At 46.6% G+C, this 20,878-nt stretch overlaps 1 protein-coding gene and 1 long non-coding RNA gene across 6 annotated transcripts in view; both read right to left on the bottom strand.

Moving 5' to 3' along the window:
• The window catches only part of map7d1b (MAP7 domain containing 1b), a 22,489-nt gene extending 1,973 nt beyond the window's left edge, over positions 1 to 20,516 (bottom strand). Inside the window, exons 1-13 of one of the 5 annotated variants that reach the window (XM_019883275.1) lie at positions 20,153 to 20,516; positions 10,853 to 11,065; positions 9,786 to 9,854; positions 9,571 to 9,591; positions 7,959 to 8,122; positions 7,654 to 7,762; positions 6,901 to 7,005; positions 4,710 to 4,829; positions 3,403 to 3,527; positions 2,758 to 2,900; positions 2,076 to 2,317; positions 1,362 to 1,644; positions 956 to 1,136 (exon numbers count right to left, since the gene is read on the bottom strand). In XM_019883275.1, the coding sequence (XP_019738834.1) occupies positions 956 to 1,136; positions 1,362 to 1,644; positions 2,076 to 2,317; positions 2,758 to 2,900; positions 3,403 to 3,527; positions 4,710 to 4,829; positions 6,901 to 7,005; positions 7,654 to 7,762; positions 7,959 to 8,122; positions 9,571 to 9,591; positions 9,786 to 9,854; positions 10,853 to 11,065; positions 20,153 to 20,219 (1,842 nt within the window). In that variant the 5' untranslated portion in view covers positions 20,220 to 20,516. Of the gene's footprint in view, positions 1 to 955; positions 1,137 to 1,361; positions 1,645 to 2,075; positions 2,318 to 2,757; positions 2,901 to 3,402; positions 3,552 to 4,709; positions 4,830 to 6,900; positions 7,006 to 7,653; positions 7,763 to 7,958; positions 8,123 to 9,570; positions 9,592 to 9,785; positions 9,855 to 10,852; positions 11,066 to 20,152 lie in introns of all 5 variants that reach the window. The other 4 variants (XM_019883273.1, XM_019883274.1, XM_019883277.1 and 1 more) reach the window with 4 other exon arrangements.
• On the bottom strand, positions 5,534 to 6,830 carry LOC109523856 (uncharacterized). The gene is made up of 2 exons (XR_002169863.1): positions 6,376 to 6,830; positions 5,534 to 5,947 (listed from the first exon to the last, which is right to left on the bottom strand). It is a non-coding gene; the product is annotated as an uncharacterized LOC109523856 (long non-coding RNA).
• Positions 20,517 to 20,878: the final 362 nt, after the last annotated feature.

Here is a 20,878-nt window from a genome sequence, read left to right on the forward strand (position 1 = left end):
CCCCTCCCCCCTTCCATCCAAAGGCCCCCCCCCCCCGCCACTCATCGCTGTTATGGAGGTCACCAGCTGGCATGTGCCCGGGCAGACAAGTGGGCCTCTTCTGACTATTAGGGCTCACGTGCGACACATATAATCCGTGACAGCGGCGCGCATATTCCCCCCCAGGTTTAATCTGCCCAGATGCCAGACAGCGCGGGAGGCTCGGCGATGCTCCTATGCATTAAGCAGCCCAGATGGTAAAATAGACTACAAATCATTTTCTGTTTTCTGTACTTGTCAGAGATTTTACCCGGACAAGTTTAAACAAAGGACTCGACTCAGGGAAGATTGTCTTTGCAGTCGACGGAAGCACGATTCCCCAGGGCAGCCAACGGCGATTGCTGTGCAAATCGCACTCCCAAGTTCCCGTGCTTCCTGTCGAACTTTTATTGATTACATATGCAAATTACAAGAAAAACACTGCCCCCTATATTTGCATACCACGCCTCCAGTCCGGCCCCTTTGGCCGGAGATTTGATTAACTTTTGTCACTTCGTTCGTAAACTGTTTACTCCCACTTCTCAAGCCGAGTCTTGCATCCTTCCATCTGTTCGCATCCAGCTCAACAGCTCTTCACACTTTTTGCGGTGAGGCAACTCCACGTGGACTTCAAAGAGCCCTCCGCCCGAGACGGCCCGACACCCCGAAATTAAATAAAACTTTAAACATGATGTCATTGCGTTAGTTGATTTCTCTATCAATACTGGACAAAATTGAACAACTAGCCGTATTCAGTATATCCTGCGCCTAGCTTAAGATTCTTCTTATTCCACTTTGGACATGCTCAATTCATAGGTTTTTTTGCTTTGCTTTTATTTCTTTCAGTATCGTTTGACAGCTGCACGTTGATTTGTTGGTTTCCGATCGTCACCTGTTCCCTATTCAAAATGCATCAAGCTGTCATTCAAGCACTGACCTGCTTCTGCAGCCTGTCGTTCTCCTCCTGCTCAGCTCTGGCCCGCTCCTTGGCCTCCTTCTCCTCTTCGGCTCGCTGGACTTCATCCCTCAGACGCTGCTGCTCGGCCATGAAACGAGCCTCCTCCTCTCTGCGCTTCCGCTCTTCTGCATCCCGCGCCATCGCCTCCTCCCGGAGGATCCTGGAAGGACGCGGGCATGTGACGCGCGGCGTTCACGTACGCGGTGGTGGTGGGAAGTAACAGCGGGGGAAAAAAAAATACATTGTCATTGAACACAATCAAATTTTTTTTTTTTAGGAATCTGTAAATTTGAATTTTCTCCTCATTTTTTTCCATTTTACTCTCTGAATTGGAAAACAGATATTTGTATAAATATAGAGCACATAGTAGATGACTCAAACCGACCTGTTCCTGTGCTCTTGCTCTTGACGCTCCTGCTCCTCTCGTTCCCGCTGCTCCCGCGCTTGTCTGCGTTTTTCGGCCAGGACGCGGGCGGCCTCCTCGGGGTCGTTGGTGCCAGCTGACGGCCTGCTGGCCGCCGCCACCGCGGGGGTAGCGGGATTATTTGCGGGGGAGGCAGCTGGTGTGGTCAGCTCTTCTTTAGGCACGGCACCGGAGGAGGCTTCAACAAGTGGCGGGCTGGGGGAGGGAGATGCGGCTGGGGCAGAAGCCGACACATTACCGGAGTCTGCAAGAGAGGAAACAAACATACGATGAAGGACTCAAGCGATGCAACAGTGCCGGCGGGCTGAAAAAGCAACATGCGCCAAATAATTCGGTACATATGCGCATCGTAATAAACACAGGAACCTCCAGCACATAACAAAGCTCCGTTTTGATTGACGCGGGGTCACAAAGCTCGGAGTTGAACAATACATATCACCTTGCAATCGGACCTAATTTTGCTCTTGTAACCTGTCAGGACCTTGCATATTTGTGTTCTATGATCACTCATTATCTCCAATATATTTGTGTTTCAAAACTAAAATGGCCACAAAAAAACCCCCCTCAAAATGTTCACATAACAGTGCTGTATCCAGACATGTGTACCATGAAAGGCAGCCAAAACGTGAAGTCACCTCGAAGGATGGATATCATCACCGTGGTTAGCAGACTCACCCTTTTTCTCCTCGGGAGTGTCAGACTCCTTGGATTCTTGGCCGGTTTCCACGGCGACCGCGGTCACCGTCTGGGGCTGCACCCTGGCGGGTGTCTGAGCCCGTTTGGGTCGGGTCTTGGTAGCGGGAGGGGGTGTCTTCTTCCCCGCGGGCGTCTTGGAACCCGCCGCCGGTACCAAAGGCGACAAGGGCCGACTTTTGGGAGGAGCGGGCGATGGAGGTCTTGTTCTCGGCTTGGGGGTGCTGAGACGGGACACAAGCGTGCAAAGGAAAGAGTGAGCTCAAAAGGAAACGGGACCGTCGCGGCGTCGGGACAAGTACTTGTATATAGAACAAAACTGGGTCAAGGGGAAGCGCGTGTGAGCGAGACTCCGCTTTGTGTTGACACCAGACTCTGACTCGAGGGAGGTGAAAGACGAACGCGTCAGTTGATAAAACCCAGTTCTGCCCGAGAACTCCTCGCTCTCATTCCAACAGACGTGCGCCAGAGCCGCGTCCAGCAGAACTTCTCTCAGTACTCAGATGAGAGCATCTCGAGAACCATCTGCTCCAAACTACTCGGCTCCGAGAATATATAACTTTCCTCGATGATGGATTGACGGTTTCATGACTCTAAAAGGGGAACGTTTTTTTTTCTTTTTTTTCCTGCTGTCATGGGATACTTTGGTGTCTGTAGGCAATACCTGGACTCTGTCTGGGATCTCCTTGTGAGTGTGGTGGGCGATGGAGTCTGTCTCTTCTTCTGTACTCTCTCTTTTGTCAGTGCGCTCTTCTCTTTCTCATTCTCTCTCTCCTTGTCTTTCTTCTCCTTCTTCTTTTGGTCAACCTTGATAAGGACGACGACAACAACAACAACAACAAAGGGAGGATTCAGCACACGCCTTGATGTGAGCATCCATTGGTTACCTCGGAAAACAGATGCTGCCGCAGATTCTATTCAGAACCGCTTTGAAATAAGTTTCAGCCACTGTTATTCATATCATGTTCCTATTCGCATTCAAGCTTGCATCTTTTTACACTCAAAAGCACTCCTCCCTGAGTTCATTTGGCGGTTCGTGAGAAGACGCGGCGAGCAGCCAAATGTATTTTTACCAGGCCGCAGTGAAAAGTCATCAATATTCAACGGGATAGTCGCACGAATTTGAACCACGTAGCGCTTAAATCAGAAATATTAATGAACCGAGCAGCGGTCATTTTAGGATCCGGGATGGAGACTTTTGCCGGAGGGATGTTAGTTTTGCTGAGCGGTCAACAAATACTCCTGAACTCAACTAACAATGTCGGGCACGGTCCAGTCTATTGACTGGACACGTTATCACACGGCCTACCGGTGTGGATATCCGTTGGCGTTGGCGCTGGGTGATGTCGGGCGTGCTGGCAGAGGAGTACCTCCAGCGCTCGGCGGAGTTCCGGTGCTGGTGGTGGGAGTAGGCGTTGAGCGGACTGGCCGAAGCTGAACGGGAGCAGTGATGAGAGTCTGAGTAGTGCGGCAGACATGCAGAGACAAGGGCGGGGTGGGGAGGTCACACACAAATATACACACCATGCAGGCTGATCCTAAACATTCAGGGTCACACAGTCCATGACAGCAACTGCCCAAACAAATCGAGAATTGAGACTTCAATGTCCCTCTATGGCAGGGGTGTCAAACTCATTTCACATTGTGGGCCACATACGGCCTCGGTCAATGTCAAGTGGGCCAGACCATTAAAATTGACCATACTCTGCTATTAAGAACCAAAGTAACATGTCTTTCCTTTGTTTTGGTCTACAGAAGCACAAGAATATTTGGAAAATGTTGACATTTAATGAACATATGTTTTACAAAACATTACATGAAGCACCTTAGATTTGCTTAGACAAATGTGTAATTTACTTTTATCATTCACACATATGCATTGCAACTGATCCCACTAATTGTACTAAGGCACAAAACCTGAACAAGTAATTGGTACTGAAAAATATAGTCATGCATTTTAAGACTAAACAAGATTTCTAAAGAAAGCAATGTTTAAACCATTTACACATGTGCATATAAAATCTAAATTTAATCCCTGCCTACACCTTACAAACTAAGGAGATTGCTATTAAATGTGTAAAGAATAAAGTATTCGCATGTCCTTGACAGCGTCTGCTGTGTTGGGTCTGTCTCAGTGACAGACTGAGACGGCTGTTGTCTTCTTCTCTGATCAAAACAATGTTGTCTTCTACTCTAATCAAAACAGTGTGTTCCCTAGCGGATATTCCATGAATTGCACCTTATTAAAAATATTCATTCCATGTCTATGCATTTTTTCACTTTTAAATGATCCTGCGGGCCTGATTGAACCTCCTGGGGGGCCGGTTTCAGCCCGCGGGCCGTATGTTTGACACCCCTGCTCTATGGTGACATTCACTGATTTGTGTGATGCTTTTCGTTAGCATGTTCTCCTTCATAGCTTTCTTTCTCGTTGTTAGAATCACACAGAAAATCTCCTGCAGGAATTAACATCGGCAAACAAAAGATACATGCAAACACAAAATACATTGAGGAAAAAAAAAACCTCACTTATGTGAAACTGATGTTTGTGTTTCAATGTTCGTGCAGAAAAAAATAAAATAAAAATACACGCCGGCGATGGGTTGCGACACTCACAAGAGTCACTGTTGTTGAGGAGGGTGGCGGCGCTGCGACTGCGAGCCAGGAAGGAAAGCGTCGGCGTCATGAGCCGCTCCACGATCCTGCTCTCCCACGGGCTCAGGCGCAGGCTGCGGGCTGACACAAGAGGGTGCCGTCAGTAACGGGTCATTGTCAAATCCTCGGCCTGTTACCGACACGTCTCTTGCTCTTAGCATTTGTCCTTATTTTGCCGCTTCTGTATTCTTAACATGAGTGTGAAAGTGTCAATGTTGCAGCGGTGACATTTGAACCCCTTCATGCGCCGGTCCTGATCACCTGTCACCTGATAACATGCGTGGCTGTCCACTGTAGTGACCGCCCGTCCCTGAAAGGGTTAAATTTCCCTACCGGCATGTGTAAAGTGTCTGCACTGGACATCTATCCAACGCATCGCACACGAGTCAGAGCATCTGCTTGTTGGACAACACTTAAGCGCAACACAGTCCGCTGTTTCGGTGACGCGTTGTGACTCAGCACCTCCTGGAACGCTGCTCAGCATTAAGTGTGTCCACGCCTACTGAGTACCATGTGATTGACATTCATCACAGTGTCATACATAGAGAAATAATGTCAGGGAGGAAAAACAAACAATCATGCATCATCACCAATTTCAAGCACGGAAAGCAAATTTTCCTGTCAGAGAATCACGATGCTTTCACAAATTTCATAAACTGTCTGACGATGATGCGTGGAAACCGTGGACCGCTACTCAATTACGCAACAAATTTTGAAACAGGAATTTGAAGACTTTAATAGTTTGCAGAATATCTCTCTTCTGCAATTAATTTTTTTTTTTTTTCCAGATGCAAGTAAATAATTAAACATGCATACAGTATTGGGCTGAATTTCTCTCTTTTTAACGCCGAGTTGACATCGACAAATGCATGCACAGCCCATACGCTGTAGTGTACGTGCTCGGAGAGCGCAATCACGTTTGGCAGCTCACGAGGCAAAGGTAAAATGACTTTTGGGATCATAAAGTATCATGTTTATATAAGAGCGCAGGCTGTCACCTTCGCTGTGTTGTTTTTTTTGGACAAACCGATAAATTGACTACCTCCTGTTGCTAAGCAACCGCGGCTGCACTGCCACCTCCTCTCCTTTTCCTCCGATGCGGCAAGAAGGAGGCGGCTGTGTTGCTGCCGATTGACTACTCTGTGTGGGTAGCGTCTGTGTGTAAATGTCAGCGCATTCTCTCGACCAAAGACCCTGGGCTCTGCAACTTTGCGGAGACGCAATATGTTTCGGTTGCCAGCCGCCCTCTTTTTGTGTGCACGGTATTAGAACGATGTCGACGTGACGATGGAGCGTCAAATCGGAATCTCCATCGCGCCGGTGTGTAAATTGCTAATTACGTACGCACGAGATATACGGTCCGTAGTGGCACGTGCGGCTTGGCGTCATGTAAAACGGCTGCGACGTGAAATATAAACAACTGTCGTCTGAAACTGTGGCTCTTGGAAAGAAAAAAAAAAACAACAACAACAAATGCATCTCAGCATCCACGATACCGAAAACGCGGCCTCACAGAGGCGCCATTCCGTTTATTTATTGCAACGATAAGCCACTTGAGGACATTAGTAGGGTTCAATCTCTTTCGACAATCCCGAACGATGTAAGGCAAAGTTCTGTTGAGTAATACAAGAAAGCTGAGGTGACGTCGTGACACAATTCGAGACGTTACCAATGACATCATGAACAGAAAAGTACATTCGTGTGCTTTCTGTTCCTGAGATGCGCTCATGAGAAGACCGTTTCAAATCCGCCACCACCACCACCACCACCAGGAAGCCGAGGGCAGACACCACATGAAAATGCCATGAAGAGACGTAGAAGACGATGAAAACACACTCCCGCCAAGCATGGTGCTATGACTTCCACGGTGAGAGGACGTTGATCCAAAATGCACAGACAACCAAACCAAAATGAAGTCAATTCCAGGAAAAAAAAAAAAAAAACACGATGCATACGAGACCGTGAGAGTGTTGGGGGGGAGGTGTGTGGCGAATGACCGGTCACCAAGCACAGGCAGGCAGGCAAGTCACCAGACACGATCATAATAACAATAATCAAACAAAAAAAAAATTAGGGTACGAGGGGGGGGGGGGGGGGAGCGGGATGAGGAGGGTGGGAAGCCTGGTGGACATTGACGTTGGCTCGTCCTTACTTCTGTTGGGGGAGTTCCAGAGCGTGGCAGAGGACTTGGACAGCCTGTTGTTAATGACAGGGTCCACCTGTCTTGGCAAGTTGACCGTGGAGGCCGAGCATCTGCCTGCACCGGAGAAAACGCAACACACAACATCGGTTCACACGAGCACCGGGGAGTGCGGGGGTGGGTGGGCTGCCCGCTGCCTTACGCGGGCGGGATCATCCCCTTTGTAGAAAGGGTAGCGACGCACCGCTCCCAGGAGTAAGATTGGCAATTCGTCCGCCACAAGGAGGATCAATCTGAATGCCCACTTGGTGGAGGAGGGGGGGTGGGGGGGGGGAGATTTTGAGGAGAAGTAGGGGGAAGGTTGAGGTTGTTAGGAATCAAATATTTGGTTTGGAGCCGCAAAACAGAAAAAGGAGTTGTCTCATGTTTGCGCCTGTACGCGGCCCCCGGGCAGAGTTCAGCCCAGAACGGCTAAATGACATCACAACTAGTCACACATCAAAAAAAAAAAAAAAAAAAAAAGACGACGACAACACCTCTGCCCCTCTGGCAGCTTTAAAACGGAGAAAGGAGGCGGTGAAAGCCGTATCGAAGGACAATTCTCAGCAGTGACATCACGTGTGTGTCGGGACCTCCGGTTCTCCGCCCTCGCAAGCGCCTTCTGAAGACAATTTCTTCGAATTGCGTCAGCTGGATGACCGGCTTCGGACGAAGGGTGTGTGTGCAACGCTTTCTTCAATTTTAGTTTTGTCACCAAAAACTCACTTTCCCTGCGAGAAGTCTGGTTGAGTCCGCCCGCCCAAGACCATCTCTGCTGGCGGATCTCGGCCCACGTCTTTTTCGTCGACCTCTTGATGGCTGACTCGTATCGCTCCTGCGCCACAAAGACCCGCCAAAGCTATCAAGCTCTAATCTCTCTTTTTTTTTTTTTTTTTTGCCGAGAGTTCCAAACAAAGAATGCTTTCAGACTAGCTTTCTTTGGTCCATTTTAATGGGGGGGGGGTCCCACAATGGATTTGGACCAGAGGAAGCAAATTCTAGGCGTGAAATCACCCGAAATGTATCTGTACCTTGTTCTTCTCTAGTTTCTGCCGCTGTTTCTCCTCCAGAAGGGCTCTGCGCTTTTCAGCCTTCAGTCGCTGTTCCTCAAGCTTCTTCCTGCGGTCCTCCAGCTGACTCTCTCTCAGACGCCGGGCCTTCTCCTCCTTCTCCAGCCACTGAGCTTTCTTTGCCGCTGAAGAGGTGACCACACGCACGTGTCGCAAACGTTTCAGAGTCAAGAGGTTTGTTCTTTCACGCCGAAATCCTTTGCGACGCAGTAAATATCGACGTTTCCCGCGGCGCTTCGGAGACTGCTGAAGCAGATGCTGGTCTTGACATAACCGCGGCTCATTTCTTCGGGGGAGCAATTAAACGGCAATCAGCCCTTTTCAAATTAAACTTCTGTCATGCTGGATAGCAGCTGCGTCTTTGCTTTTTGAACCCGCAGCCACGTTTCTAACAACCGTATTGTGGTGAGGGTGCAGAACCCTGAACTCATCGGCATTTTCTTGAGGTGCTTTTTTTTTTTTAAACAGTATTACAAATACTTTATGGACTTAGTCCTGAGGAATTTAGCAGCGTCACGCCAAGAAATGAGAGGATTTTTCTCCCATTCAGTGTTCAACAGCTCTTCTCTGCAAAGAAGCGGCAATGACAAACTCTTCTCGTAATCCAATTGCTGGGGAGCGGAAAAAAAAAAAATCTCATTATGACTGCAGGATTACTGCAGAATTGCGGAAAATACGGCGAGTTAAAGCTTGTGTTTGTGCTTATAGGCTTCAGGGTAAATCACCGCTCCCCAGCAGACACTCCCTTCATTCGGAGTGTTCGTCATGGGCCCCAAAATCTGCCGAAGGTGTCGAAATCGGAACGCATCACTAAAATCGAGATCGGAAGATTTCGGAGAGAGGTCAGCGTGTCGGATTGATTTGCAGCAAGCCTTGCTGAGACATTAGGCGAACGCATCTTCACGGCCTATTTAACACCGAAAGGTGGACATGCAAAACAGACTGCAGCAAATTAGGAGTCACTGCAGCAGAATCAACCTGGCGGTCAACAAAGACGAATCCGACGGTGGCGTGACAGCAGCGTGACCACACCGGCAATGCTAATGAATGTGCTAATTAAACGTAAGCGGTCCGCAAGGCCCGGCTTTCGGCTCACGTGTATGATGGCTCATCTTTTACGCCCGGGGCGCCGTTAGTATCTCCCTCTTCTGGGAACATGACGGGCATAATTGACCCACATCTTTGTTATCTGAGGTAAAGTCCCGCTTGAAAAGGAAAAAAGTCCTTCCCTAAAACTGTCCCCACCCGCAAAATGGAAGCACAGTTTAATCCAAATCTCTGGATGGAATAATGAATCGATGAAGTGGTGTATCCTAATAATGCTTGCCCACGTCATTTATTGTCATTGTCCAGCTAAATGATGGTGTTAAAATTGGAAACATGCATTAGAGGTAGGAATGAAACCCCTAAAATTAAAGGGAAAAACAAGGTCACGCTGATTAAAGATTAAAAAAAAAAAATGAATCACAGTGTTATGCACCAGAAAGTGAATCACGCCCCCAAAATAATTTCAAGTTCTTTTTGGAATGATACAATCGCAGGTACGTTGACGGGCTTTAGTGAAGCGCCTTACCTTGCAACTGTGTTTGTTGTTCTGAAAGCCATGCAAGGAGACAACAATAAGAAATGTCAATAACCATCAGCAAAGAGCCAGAGGAGGGACGGACGGACAGACGGGGATAAGAGGTTAGTATAAAGTCGCTCGGGCAGAATATAAGACATGCATCGACTTGGTTAAGTGCACAAACCAGTTCCCCGGTAACGTCATGGATCGAGCTTATTACTCACCGATATATCGGGCTCTTTCCTCCCTCCTTTGCTTGGCGAGCTTCTGCCGCTGCTCCGAGTTCATGGCATCTGCGGAAGAGCCAAACGGCAGTTTCCAGTCAGCACCGGGTGCGCCACAAATGATTGGCGTTACATTTTAGAAGAGCACATTGAATTTTTAAACATCATTTCGCAATTGACAAGCAGCGCATCGACTTTTCGGCTGCTTCGACGGATCGATTTGAAACGCAAACTATCTGCCCACTTTTGAATTTTGTTGAGGAAAATAATTTTTTTTTCACGCCACATGTTCTAATCATTCGTCAAGGTTGAAGCGATCGTGTCAATGAAAGGTCACGATGCTCAGCTCTGAATGGATTGCGTGCAACACTTTCAGCGCAGTCACCATGGCAACCAGATTTCCCTCCCTCCCACCATGGGTCTGTTATATGGATGTAAAGTATACGCCAGTCTCGCAGAGATGCTATTTAATGTGCCCCGGCCTTCCCCCAACATGCCACGACACAAGTCGACGCGGCGCAAATGATTTCATTTGGCTTTTGTGCACAGCCATCTGTCAGGTGGGAATGAATTGATTGACACCAAAGTACAAAATTATGTAATCGTCTCACACGTATTGATTGCATTGTGTGCATTATGGTGCTTTTTTTTTTTTTTTTAATGCCCTCATCAAAAAGTGACAAAGACTGCTTTCCACCCATTTGAAGGTGATTCTAATAGATCATTTTAAGATTGTGCTGTAGTGCAGTGCAGGATGATGGTCCCAACAGAGGAAAATGCTTATTCATCATTTGATGCTGAAAGATATGAAACAGGACAGAAAAAAAGACAATTCACGAGGGAAGGCCTTGTTCTCCCTCTTTGTTTTTTTTTTAAACAGTGTATGAGCAATTCCGAATTTTCAAGTGTAGCACCGCTTGGTGAGGTCTTCAAAGGCTGTCCTTAAAACGCAGATCCAAATCCACAATTTCGATTCATTCAACTGACCTAAATCCAATAAGGACGTTGACCGCACACGAGAAACAACATGCCTGCGCCTACGTGCAAACGAGCAGTTCATAGCTCACCTTTCTTGGGCTGGGGGCTCCCGCCGGTGCCGGGGGCTGACCGGTCCGTCTTGCAGGAAGCATCCGTCATCTCTGTGGGGGTTTCTGCTTTGGTGCAGGACTCAGTCTTGGGAGAAAGGTCTGTGATGGCTGAATCGTCCGGCGTCAGAAATACGCTCCCCGCACACTTGTCTCCATTGGGGGTGGGCTGAGAGTCACCTTGCAAGGGCAGAGCTGCGGAGAGGGGAAAATGAACTCAATTTTTGAGGGATGACAACATGCAACTAGCTCAGTGTCAAATCTAATTATGTTAGCTTGTACACTTTCCTCCTTCATTGCTGACACACTTTCAGTGTCAAACCCGAGGAGCTCACAACAGCTTCATTATCGCCAACACTCCAACCTCATTAGAAATCATTAACTAACACTTTCGCACGTCATTCACACGCACGTCAGCACATCGGCGGCAAGACTGCTCTGCCCCTCCCTTTCCTTTTTCAGCCCGGCAGAAAATAACCCCCGTCAGCATTGTTTTAACAAGCCGGCCGGCGTAAAACAAACAACCCAAGTTCATGACATTCACCGAGACTGAAACAACGGAGCGGCTCAAATTCAAATGGAATTTTTATGTTAAAAAAAAAAAAAAAAAAGACAAGTGAACGTTCCCTCAAAATAAATTGTACAAAACCCTAAAAAAAAAAAAGAGTGAAAAAAATGAAGATGATGGCATTGCATATTTTAGCCTCTTTGCAAATTAGGGGTCAGCATTGTCTGGCACTACGCCCAAAAACTTGTCATCTACAAATGAAGCTAATGTACATTTACCGCCATCATTCTGTTTGAACATCTGTTCTGACTTTTGGTTTCATTGAGGCTTTAGAGACCCGCCGATGACCTCACTGTGTGGCCCCGCCCGTGGTTGTCTTTCTCGAGGATACGAGTGACAAACTGCGCAGTGTATCACTGTGACAGGAAATAGAAGTGGAAGGCGATCGAGCCACTGAGGCATGAGAACATTGCAGTAGATATTTGCTGAGAAAGAAAGACGGGTTGGGGGCGGGAGGGCATTGAAAGTGGAAAACAAAGAAAGCAGTGGCCACTTTTACATGAGCAGACTGTTGGATAAAAAAAAAAAAAAAACGATGAGAGAGAAGTTAGAGATGGAGGCTGAAGGCCAACTCGCCTCTCAGTTTGCCAACAATGTGCAGATGGAGAGTGACGCTCTCGTTGGGCCCGACCAAACACTCACCCAACCGCATAAATTACAGATTAACACTGGGCTACTTTCCAAGGCACCCCACTGTACGGCACTAATGAGGAATCGTGGGATGGAAAGTTGGATGCTATTTGTTACAACTGGACAGGAACAAGAAGGGGAAAAAAAAGCTACTCGTGGCAACAACTTGTTTGGACAACTTTGTTCTTAGAAAGATTCGTAGGGGGGAAAAAAAAAAATTCTGAGCGTGATGTGTTTCTGCGATTGTCTGGCACACCACTCAAGGGTTGCCCAAAGTCATGCGGGATGAACTCAATGGAACCCACAACCCTAATGAAGACAAGCATTATAAAAAAAAATAAAAAATAAATGAATGGAAGGACAGACGCATGGATAATCTGTGGGGAATTGCAGCTACGCTAAAGTCATCTATGTGAACCACTACACGGCCAATGTTTACGGTAATCAACAAGTTTCGATAAAACCATCCTGGATTCCCTGAGAGGATCTTCCTGTTTTTTTTTTTCTTCCTTCGACCATGCCATGGTGTCAAAGTGGAACTCTGTGTCATTTTTTTTAAGTTCTGCTGGAAACATTGCAATGCCATAAAGAACAGCAGGCGTCCGTGTGATAAGACACATTCAAGTAAGAGAACAAAGGCTGACTGTGGGGCGAGAAGCTGACTGTGGGGCGAGAAGACCGTCCATCACATGACAGGGCGAGGCTGCAACAGACTTGGCCGGTTGCGAGCAGCGCGGCACGGGCGTGTTTTTTGTTGTCTGTAAGCACTGCAGGAGCGATACGCCCATTGTTGAACAAATAAGACATTGTTCTCTTTCAAAAGACTTCATTCGTCGCCGTGGGAGCTAACGTTCACCAAACGTAAGAACGTGAGAACAAATTATTCATTTCACCTAAAAAAGTACAATTGCTGACATCACGACCGTCCGGCAAATACATTCATCTGAGATTTTTAGTATTTGCAATTAAGTATCATGTATGTAAAAAAAAAAAAAAAAGAAAAATGTATAAAAACATATTTTGGGTTAGCCTAATAGCATGCTAACGTTTACCAAACGTTACAAGGTGAGAACAAATGATTTATTTCAGCTAAAAAAGTACAATTGCTAACATCATGACCGTCCGACAAATACATTCACCTGAGGTTTATAGTATTTGCAATTAAGTATTGTGTATGTAAAAAAAAAAAAAAAAAAAAAATTATAAAAACACACTTTGGGTGAGCCAAATAGAATGCTAACGTTTACCAAACGTTACAACGTGAGAACAAATTATTTATTTCACCTAAAAAAGTACAATTGCTGACATCACGACCAATAGCATGTTCTAACTTACTGTCGTACCTTCAACAAAACCTAATGAAATTTGGGTTGTGTCTTTACGTCCGTGTGGATTCTCAGTCACCCGGGCAACACAACGGGCGTAAAAGGACAGAGCATGACAAGAACGCCAACAAGCCCTCGTGACAGGATCACAACTTCAACTCCCCCACCTCCTCCCCCCGCCGCCTCCTCACCCTCACTGCTATCTCCGGTTTCTGTGCCACTGTGACAGACTTGGCGGTTTATAAATAGCGACGGGCACCATACTGAGAATGTCGGCCTTAAAAGGGGCGGGCGTCTGCCGAGGCACCTTTGGAGACGCTACGACAAGTTGTCCAAAAGGCACAACTCCACGGAGGAGGCCAAGTGCAACACGGTCGCAACGGGGGCAGGAGACATTTCCTGCAAGTTTGTTTGAGCCTGGCCTGTAGAATACGGCGGGCGACTGCAAGTGCCAGATTAAAACAGAGCATGGAAATAAGGGCTGGGTATCCGCATTCAACTGAAGCCACAGATGACGAGAATCAAAGCCAGGCCAGACTGCTCGTGTTACTGGAAGACTGGCACTCTCATTCTTTCCCGGAGTTCTTTTTTTGAAAATACTCGACGAGACAGACGGTTTATCAGTCATATTTTGAGGGGACTTCTATTTTAATAAAAGAGAAGCAAACGGGATTTATAATTCCTTGCAAACTAAAAGACATTTAATCAGCGCAGTGAACCAGTGAAATCCTCAACCCAAAGAGTCAAACCAAAAAAAAAAAAAAAAAAAAACAGACTGCAGACTGCAGGTCAGCTTTTATCGGGTCTCCAATCGAGTAAAAATATGAACTTGATTGATTCTAAATCTGGCGTAACGGTTCACTCCCCTGACTTAAGTTCCGTTTCCGACTCCAGGACGGTGTCAATGCGAGTGCGAGGGAGAGATTTTCCGTACCCTGTGATTGACAGGCAACCAGACCAAGGCGCAGTCTCGTTTTTCTCCCCCAAGTCAGCTGGGATCGGAGACCGCCCCCTCAAATGAATGGAATTGTTCTTTCTCGGTTGACGTGTCCTTGAAACGATGAGTGTGTTCGACCAATTTTCATTCACAAAAACGAATGGTCCATTGAATGAACAGGTGGGGTACTGAACAAGCCCCGCCCCCATCCCTCCTTTGTACTGTGTAAAGCAGACTCCATGTAGATAGGAGTTATGGGCATGAGCGTGTCGTTGTTATGAGTGGAGTGTGTTGTTAGATCTGGGTCAGGCCAGCTCAGGAATCTCAGGCATCCACAACTCTACTTCCACACTTATACAGGGGTGGAGGGGGGGGGCTATGTCTGGTGGATGAAAATCAGGACTTCCATATATTTAGTGTCATATGCGGTACATTTCGACTTAACTGGATGTGTGTGAGCGCGGCGCAAAGTTTGTGTGCTCCGACAGCACTTCCTGCGTGCGTTCAAAACACGGAAATGCTCACGAGCGACAAGTGACCGCGCCCGGAGGGAAGAAAAAGAGGAAGAACATTCCTGAGTTGTTGAGAGGAACAACAATGAGGACACGGGGCAGCTGAGCGTGTGACATTCCCTGCATAGTAGGCCTTCGATCAATGAGTACGTTTTTCCCGATAACGCCGCTCTTGACGAAGAACGCAAAGTCGAACGAAATCGACCATCGGTGAGTTTTGAGATGAAGCGCGCGCGCCCTGCGGGAAAACAAACAAATAAAATGACGGCACCGTTTTGGAGGCCACAATCGGAGATGCCACGTTGAACCTTTTAAACCCGTCGATCGTCTGGTGGCCACGCGAGCGTTTACCGGACCAACAGCTGTGTTTGGAAAAGGCAGCGCATGTGAGAGTCAAAAACAAACCCCTGCGAAGAGGAAGAGGAAGACAGGATGTGACTCCTTTGAGAGGAGGGGTCTCCAGATGCTTTTAAACAAAGACGTGGGCTACTCAGTCGCAGAGCTGGAACTCATGCACAGCAGTCATTATTGATGACTCATTCATTATTCAGATTTTCCTGGTTGACTCTTCTCCACTTGCAATTACGGACAGGGTAGATACTAAAAGAAGGCCAGAAGTGGTGCCAGAAGATCAACAAGAAGCTTTTTTTTTTTTTTCTTTGTTTGTTGCGTCTCACTTGTAGAACAGCTGAACAAAACTTTTAAAAGGCGGAGAAAAAAGTAACGTTTCCTTCGGCCGTGACCTCATGATGAGCTCATACGCACACTGTTGCTATGGTGAGCAAGAACACGGCGTAAATAAGGGCAGATGTTCACGATAGGCTCCGCTTGAAGATGAAAACGGGACGGCCGAAACATGGGACAAGAACATATATGAACGAGAGAGGAAAAAAAACAAAAAACTGTTTTGTGCTGTGAAAGCAGTAAGCACCATGGCATCCGACGACAATCCGCTTCATCTTTTCACGCCCTTCAGTGTAACCGTAGCTACGAAATGTTTCGAGGTGGCTTTACTGCATCTGGGGTCCATGGAGGGGGTCGCGCGGCATCACCGAAGGGGCCTGGCGAGGTCATCGATTTTTCCGGCGCAGCGGGAGAAGCTGCGGTTTGACTGGTTTCAAGTGTATCTCAAAGCATCCATGTAGGAAAGCAGAAAAGCATGAAATTGATCCAAAGTGCAAATACGACATGTTGACAGCGATTGAGTACGAGCACATGCGCGTCTTTTTCGATGTCTGTGGTCGGCTCGGGTTCTAATATGAGAATCTGAAGGATCCGGTGGCTAGAATTGATGTCTGCTGGATGACGTGTGAGTGATTGTCAAGTGGACAACCGGGGTTGCAAACGGGCACTCAAGGCAGAAAGCAGAGTGGTGCCGCATCTGTTTGCGACCCCCCACCCCCACCCCCCACTATCCCCCCCGAGGTTAGAGCGGTGCGTCAACACAAACAGCCGAGCACGGTTACTGCAAAGCGCAGTCAGAGAAGAAGCACGGAGGCCGGCTGACAAGATGCAGCGGAGCCTCCGTGGGACGGAAAAACAATTACTTTGAGGTCAAGGTGAACTTCCAAAAAAATGCTCTCGTCAAACTGAAGGTTAGATTCAACGCATTTCTACCAGTCCACCCACCAGATTAAAAATAAAAACGTTCGAATAAAATGTGGCTTTGATTAGCTCGGACTCGCATCCAAAAATCTCCATTCGTGTTTAAAAGAATATATATATATATATATATATATATATATATATAAGAGTAATGGAACAGTCATAGTCATAATCATACAGTCGTACCAAAAGAGACTCTTTGAAGCAGAAAAACAAAGAAAATCAATTTTGCTTAAATTATATATATATGAAATAATCATTTAGTTCTCAGCACTAAAATGTATGCACCCCTTGCCACAAGAGCTAATCTCTCCAATTTGACGTGACGGGTCTATTTGGGCCTAAATGCTACCTCACACGGGAAATAATCCCCCACAAACAGGATTAACAACATCAATGGCAATTCATTTTTTCTTTTTCTTTTTTTTGAAACGACCAAAAAGGTACGAGGAGGGGGAAACATGAGTAATCGGAACATAAACCCTCAGGAAGCCCTTTTATTCTGCCATCCTTCGACTCTGCAGCAGAATGGAGGCCTTCCTCTCCTTTTCCTGTGCAGGCGTCGGGCTGAGATTTAGAACATCTGCTCTCGGCTTCGCCGACGCTGACGTGGAAGCGTGCACAGAGAAGAGCGCTGGTCTCTTCCTTTTCTACGTCCGCCCCCCCTCTCACCCCAAAACACCAACTCGATAGTTTCCAGTTTCTCAGTCATTCTAGCCCACCCATTCCACTCCCCGCCCCCCCAAAAAAAAATGTTTTGCCCTCCAATTCAAATACTTTTAAGCAATCTACACCCACTTGGCAAAATTGTGCGTTCCATCTTGTCAGCAGTTGGTTGTATCATCCAAAATGTTACGCCCAGAAGAGACAATTGCTGAGTGAGATCCTTTCAGTGTCACGTCAAATGACATTTGCACGAAGACAAAACCAGCCCCAAAAGGGAGCTCGTCACCTCAATAACTGACTTTTTTTTTCTTCCGCGACTGATAACAAGCTCGTGAAACCAATTTGAGCGTGACAGGGTGAAAATACCTAACTCGCATCCATGGTTCTTGAAGCTCAACCGATTTCATAACGGCAAAACACGAGGTCGCGTGGTAAAAAAAAAAAAAAAAAAAAAAAAAAAAGAATCCTCATTGGTTGATGATCACGAAAAGCGGCTAACGAGTTAGCGAGTTATAACTTTACGTGTGTATTCGCGGTTTGGTCAAATCTCAAATGGGAAGCGGTTCCTGCATATCCGTGACGAAGCACGACATTGCTAAGTAACGTGAGTGTGACTAGTTGTTCAGCGACCCCCGGTGAAACCATCAGCTGGTGTTGCAAGGTTTTGAGGCTGCATTTCCAGACCGGCAGTGAGCTTGACAGTGAGCCAACAGCATGACGTCAACATAGCTCGGGAGCGATCTGGACAAAAGGGGAGTGAGTCGACGTCTCGTGATTATTTTCACAATGACGTGTTTGACTGAAAACCGAGATTCCGACTGCGGGGCAACATCACAGATGAGGACACAAAGTTTTCTTATCCGCACCACTCCCCCCCCCCCCCCCAACATGGGCTTGGGGAGTGAACTGATATCCCTCCAAATAACAGTCCAAAGTTCTTCGGTCATACTTTGGTCAATATCAGGAATTGAACAAACCAGCCTCACAGGAGGCCGAGACTGAGATGTTCCAGATAAGAAAACGTACTGCAAGAAAGCAGAATAGATTTATTTGACAAAAGGTCACAACCATCGTTGTGATTATATCAGGGAAAAGGATAAAGTCTTCTCTTCAAGCATTTGGGGGATGATTATACCTTTTTTTTTTTTCCAGAGCTCTGCATGTACACCAAGCTGTAAAAAATAAACAGCCCTTGGCTGGGATCCTCTTCTTTTGTCTTCCCTTTTGCTATTTTTATAAGACCGAGACTCGGAGAGAGGAGACACACACACACACACAAAGAATGTTTGTTTATCTTGCGTGCCGGCTCTTTCAGGTGTCACATTCCTGATAACGTCACATGCTGGAGCTCTCGGTGGAAGGGCCGGAAACCAAACGATGCCTTTCACGGTCACGTAAATTAGGTAGCATGTTCGATACTAGACGGCAACGGCATTACAGTGAGTGAGCGGTAAACGCCAGATTAGGTTTCTGGATTTGAATCAGTAACAATTTGGGGCTTTGTTGCACCGTCTAAAAAGCATACGGTGGGTTAACCGAAGGGGCTTTCAGGGGTGGCCGATTGCTCACGTCAAAATCGTACAAGCGAGAATCTGCAAAAGACTACATGAGGGTCTGCTCTGTTCACATGTCATGGACAGGGTACGAGGATTGTTTGACAGGTGAATGAGAGCAGATACTGCCGACATTGCTCTTCTCACCAAAAATCTTCCATCTGCGCCAGTTAAATTGACTTCTCAAGGCAACTGTGTGGTCGTCACGGGATTTTTGGACCCGTCAACGTCTTGGCATTTTGGCCTGTATGAGCAATTGGTCGATTGATTTTTTTTTTTTTTTTTAAGTAGAAGACAAAACAAAGGAGTCGATGAGCGCCATGTCAAATAATGACGTTATACCGTTTGACTCAAATTTGAAGGTGGTTATTGGCCATGATTTTCTTTCTGTAACATCACACAAAAACATTCCCCAACAAAGGCCATTTTTTTGCACCCGACATTCATTCATTCATTCATTTTCCGAACCGCTCGATCCTCACTAGGGTCGCGGACCCCCGACATGAAAAACTCAATTTATTTTGGAACCCATTGTCCCAATTTTTAAAATTCTTGGTGTGTTGGACTCAGGTCATAATGGCCATTAAAACCAGACTCAGAACTTTGACAGACTGTCATTTCGGGAATTGTTGTCACGTCGCTGTTGCCAATGGAAAGGCTTTAATGCTGAGTAACTTTCTTTACAAGAAGACACTCCATGGAAATGAGGTACAGATCGCGTATGTCCTGGTTTCATGGTAATCGGTGCAAGGTGTACCCCGCCCCTCCCTAAGTAAGCTAGGATGTCCTCCAGCCCCCACTCGCTGTGACACTATCCGGCATAATGGTATAGAAAATAATTGGATGGGTGCATTTTCAAGCGACCACACCCATAAACAATTCATTAAAATACTTGAAATGAAATTCTCGAGCCTCAAATGTTCCTGTGAACATCCCCCATTGGTACCCACGCACACCCCCAAACATGCAACATGGCAATTGGCAACATTGATCAAGGTAATGCACGTCTGCTGGAAATGGAGGGCGAGGGGGGGGGGATGACATCTTCCATCAAGATGTTGAGGTCAAGGGAAGATGAAGGGTAGATGTTTGTCTCCAGATTTATGACCTGAGATTCGCCATTAAAATGAGGCGGTGGGGACTGAGAAGGGTTTGGGGAGAAGCATCTTTATCGACTCTTCATATATGAGCGTGATGTTTCTATCTCCACATGTTTTGCAGAGATGTGCTATGTGTCTGCATGCCTAATGAAGACCAGTGCAGTATTTCCACTGCTCTACTTCCGAGCTGCCTGGTTGAGAGGTTGGGGAACGACACGGGGCATGCCAACATTCGCATACACGTATAATCCACGTCGGAATTTCCAATTTCGATCGAGATGGAATAAAAGGGTCGTTTTAAAAGTATTGTTTCATAATGTCACTATCCCAGCTCTTTTATTTTACAACCAACCATGACCTATTTTGATGCGGTGTTGTGTACTCACATTTCTCTGTCAATGTCAGCTTCTCCTCGAAATGATGTCCAAGATCTTTATAATCCATTGCGTCCATTCAGGCGGATTGCAGTGAATTTCCAGTTGCTGTCATTCCTCACCAGTCTCCCAAGTACAGGAGCTGCAACTCCCGGTCCAGATTCGGCCAAACACGCCCTTTCGAAAATCCAATAGAAGAAAAGCGACGCAAAAACAGGACAAGTAGCTCAATGCCAACTGAAAACGACGGTGAGCATTCGAGATTGTAAACTATGCGAGGTGACGCGATTGTTTTGCGCATATATGTCTAGCTGGCATTGAACGAGTGGAACGTGTCTTCTGTGGAAAATCCACAGTGGGAATAAATCGCCCGAGTCCTGCCCACAGCAAATTGGTCATTGCCATGAACAACAATGAACTTCCGGTTACGGTGTTCATTATAAAACTTATATACAGGCAGTGAGTGCATTTTTATAAAAAAAATTTTTTTATTTAAATCTCAACCTGAGAACAAATGCCTGCATTGAAAATTATGGTTATTATATTAAATTTAAAATGACTTATTGGAGTCTTTTTTCGGTGTACATTCAGTGGAGCGAATGGTGAATTTGCTACGGATTTTATTTTGAAGAAGATTTTGGGCTTTCGGTCATTACCTTGACGTCGTTGCTCGACGAGAAAACCGCTTGTCGAAAAAAATTGGACTTTACCATGTGCTGGAATGACAAGCAAAATTGT

This window comes from Hippocampus comes, unplaced genomic scaffold, assembly GCF_001891065.2.
Source record: "Hippocampus comes isolate QL1 unplaced genomic scaffold, H_comes_QL1_v1.1 scaffold87, whole genome shotgun sequence".
In the NCBI taxonomy this organism is placed as follows: Eukaryota; Metazoa; Chordata; class Actinopteri; order Syngnathiformes; family Syngnathidae; genus Hippocampus; species Hippocampus comes.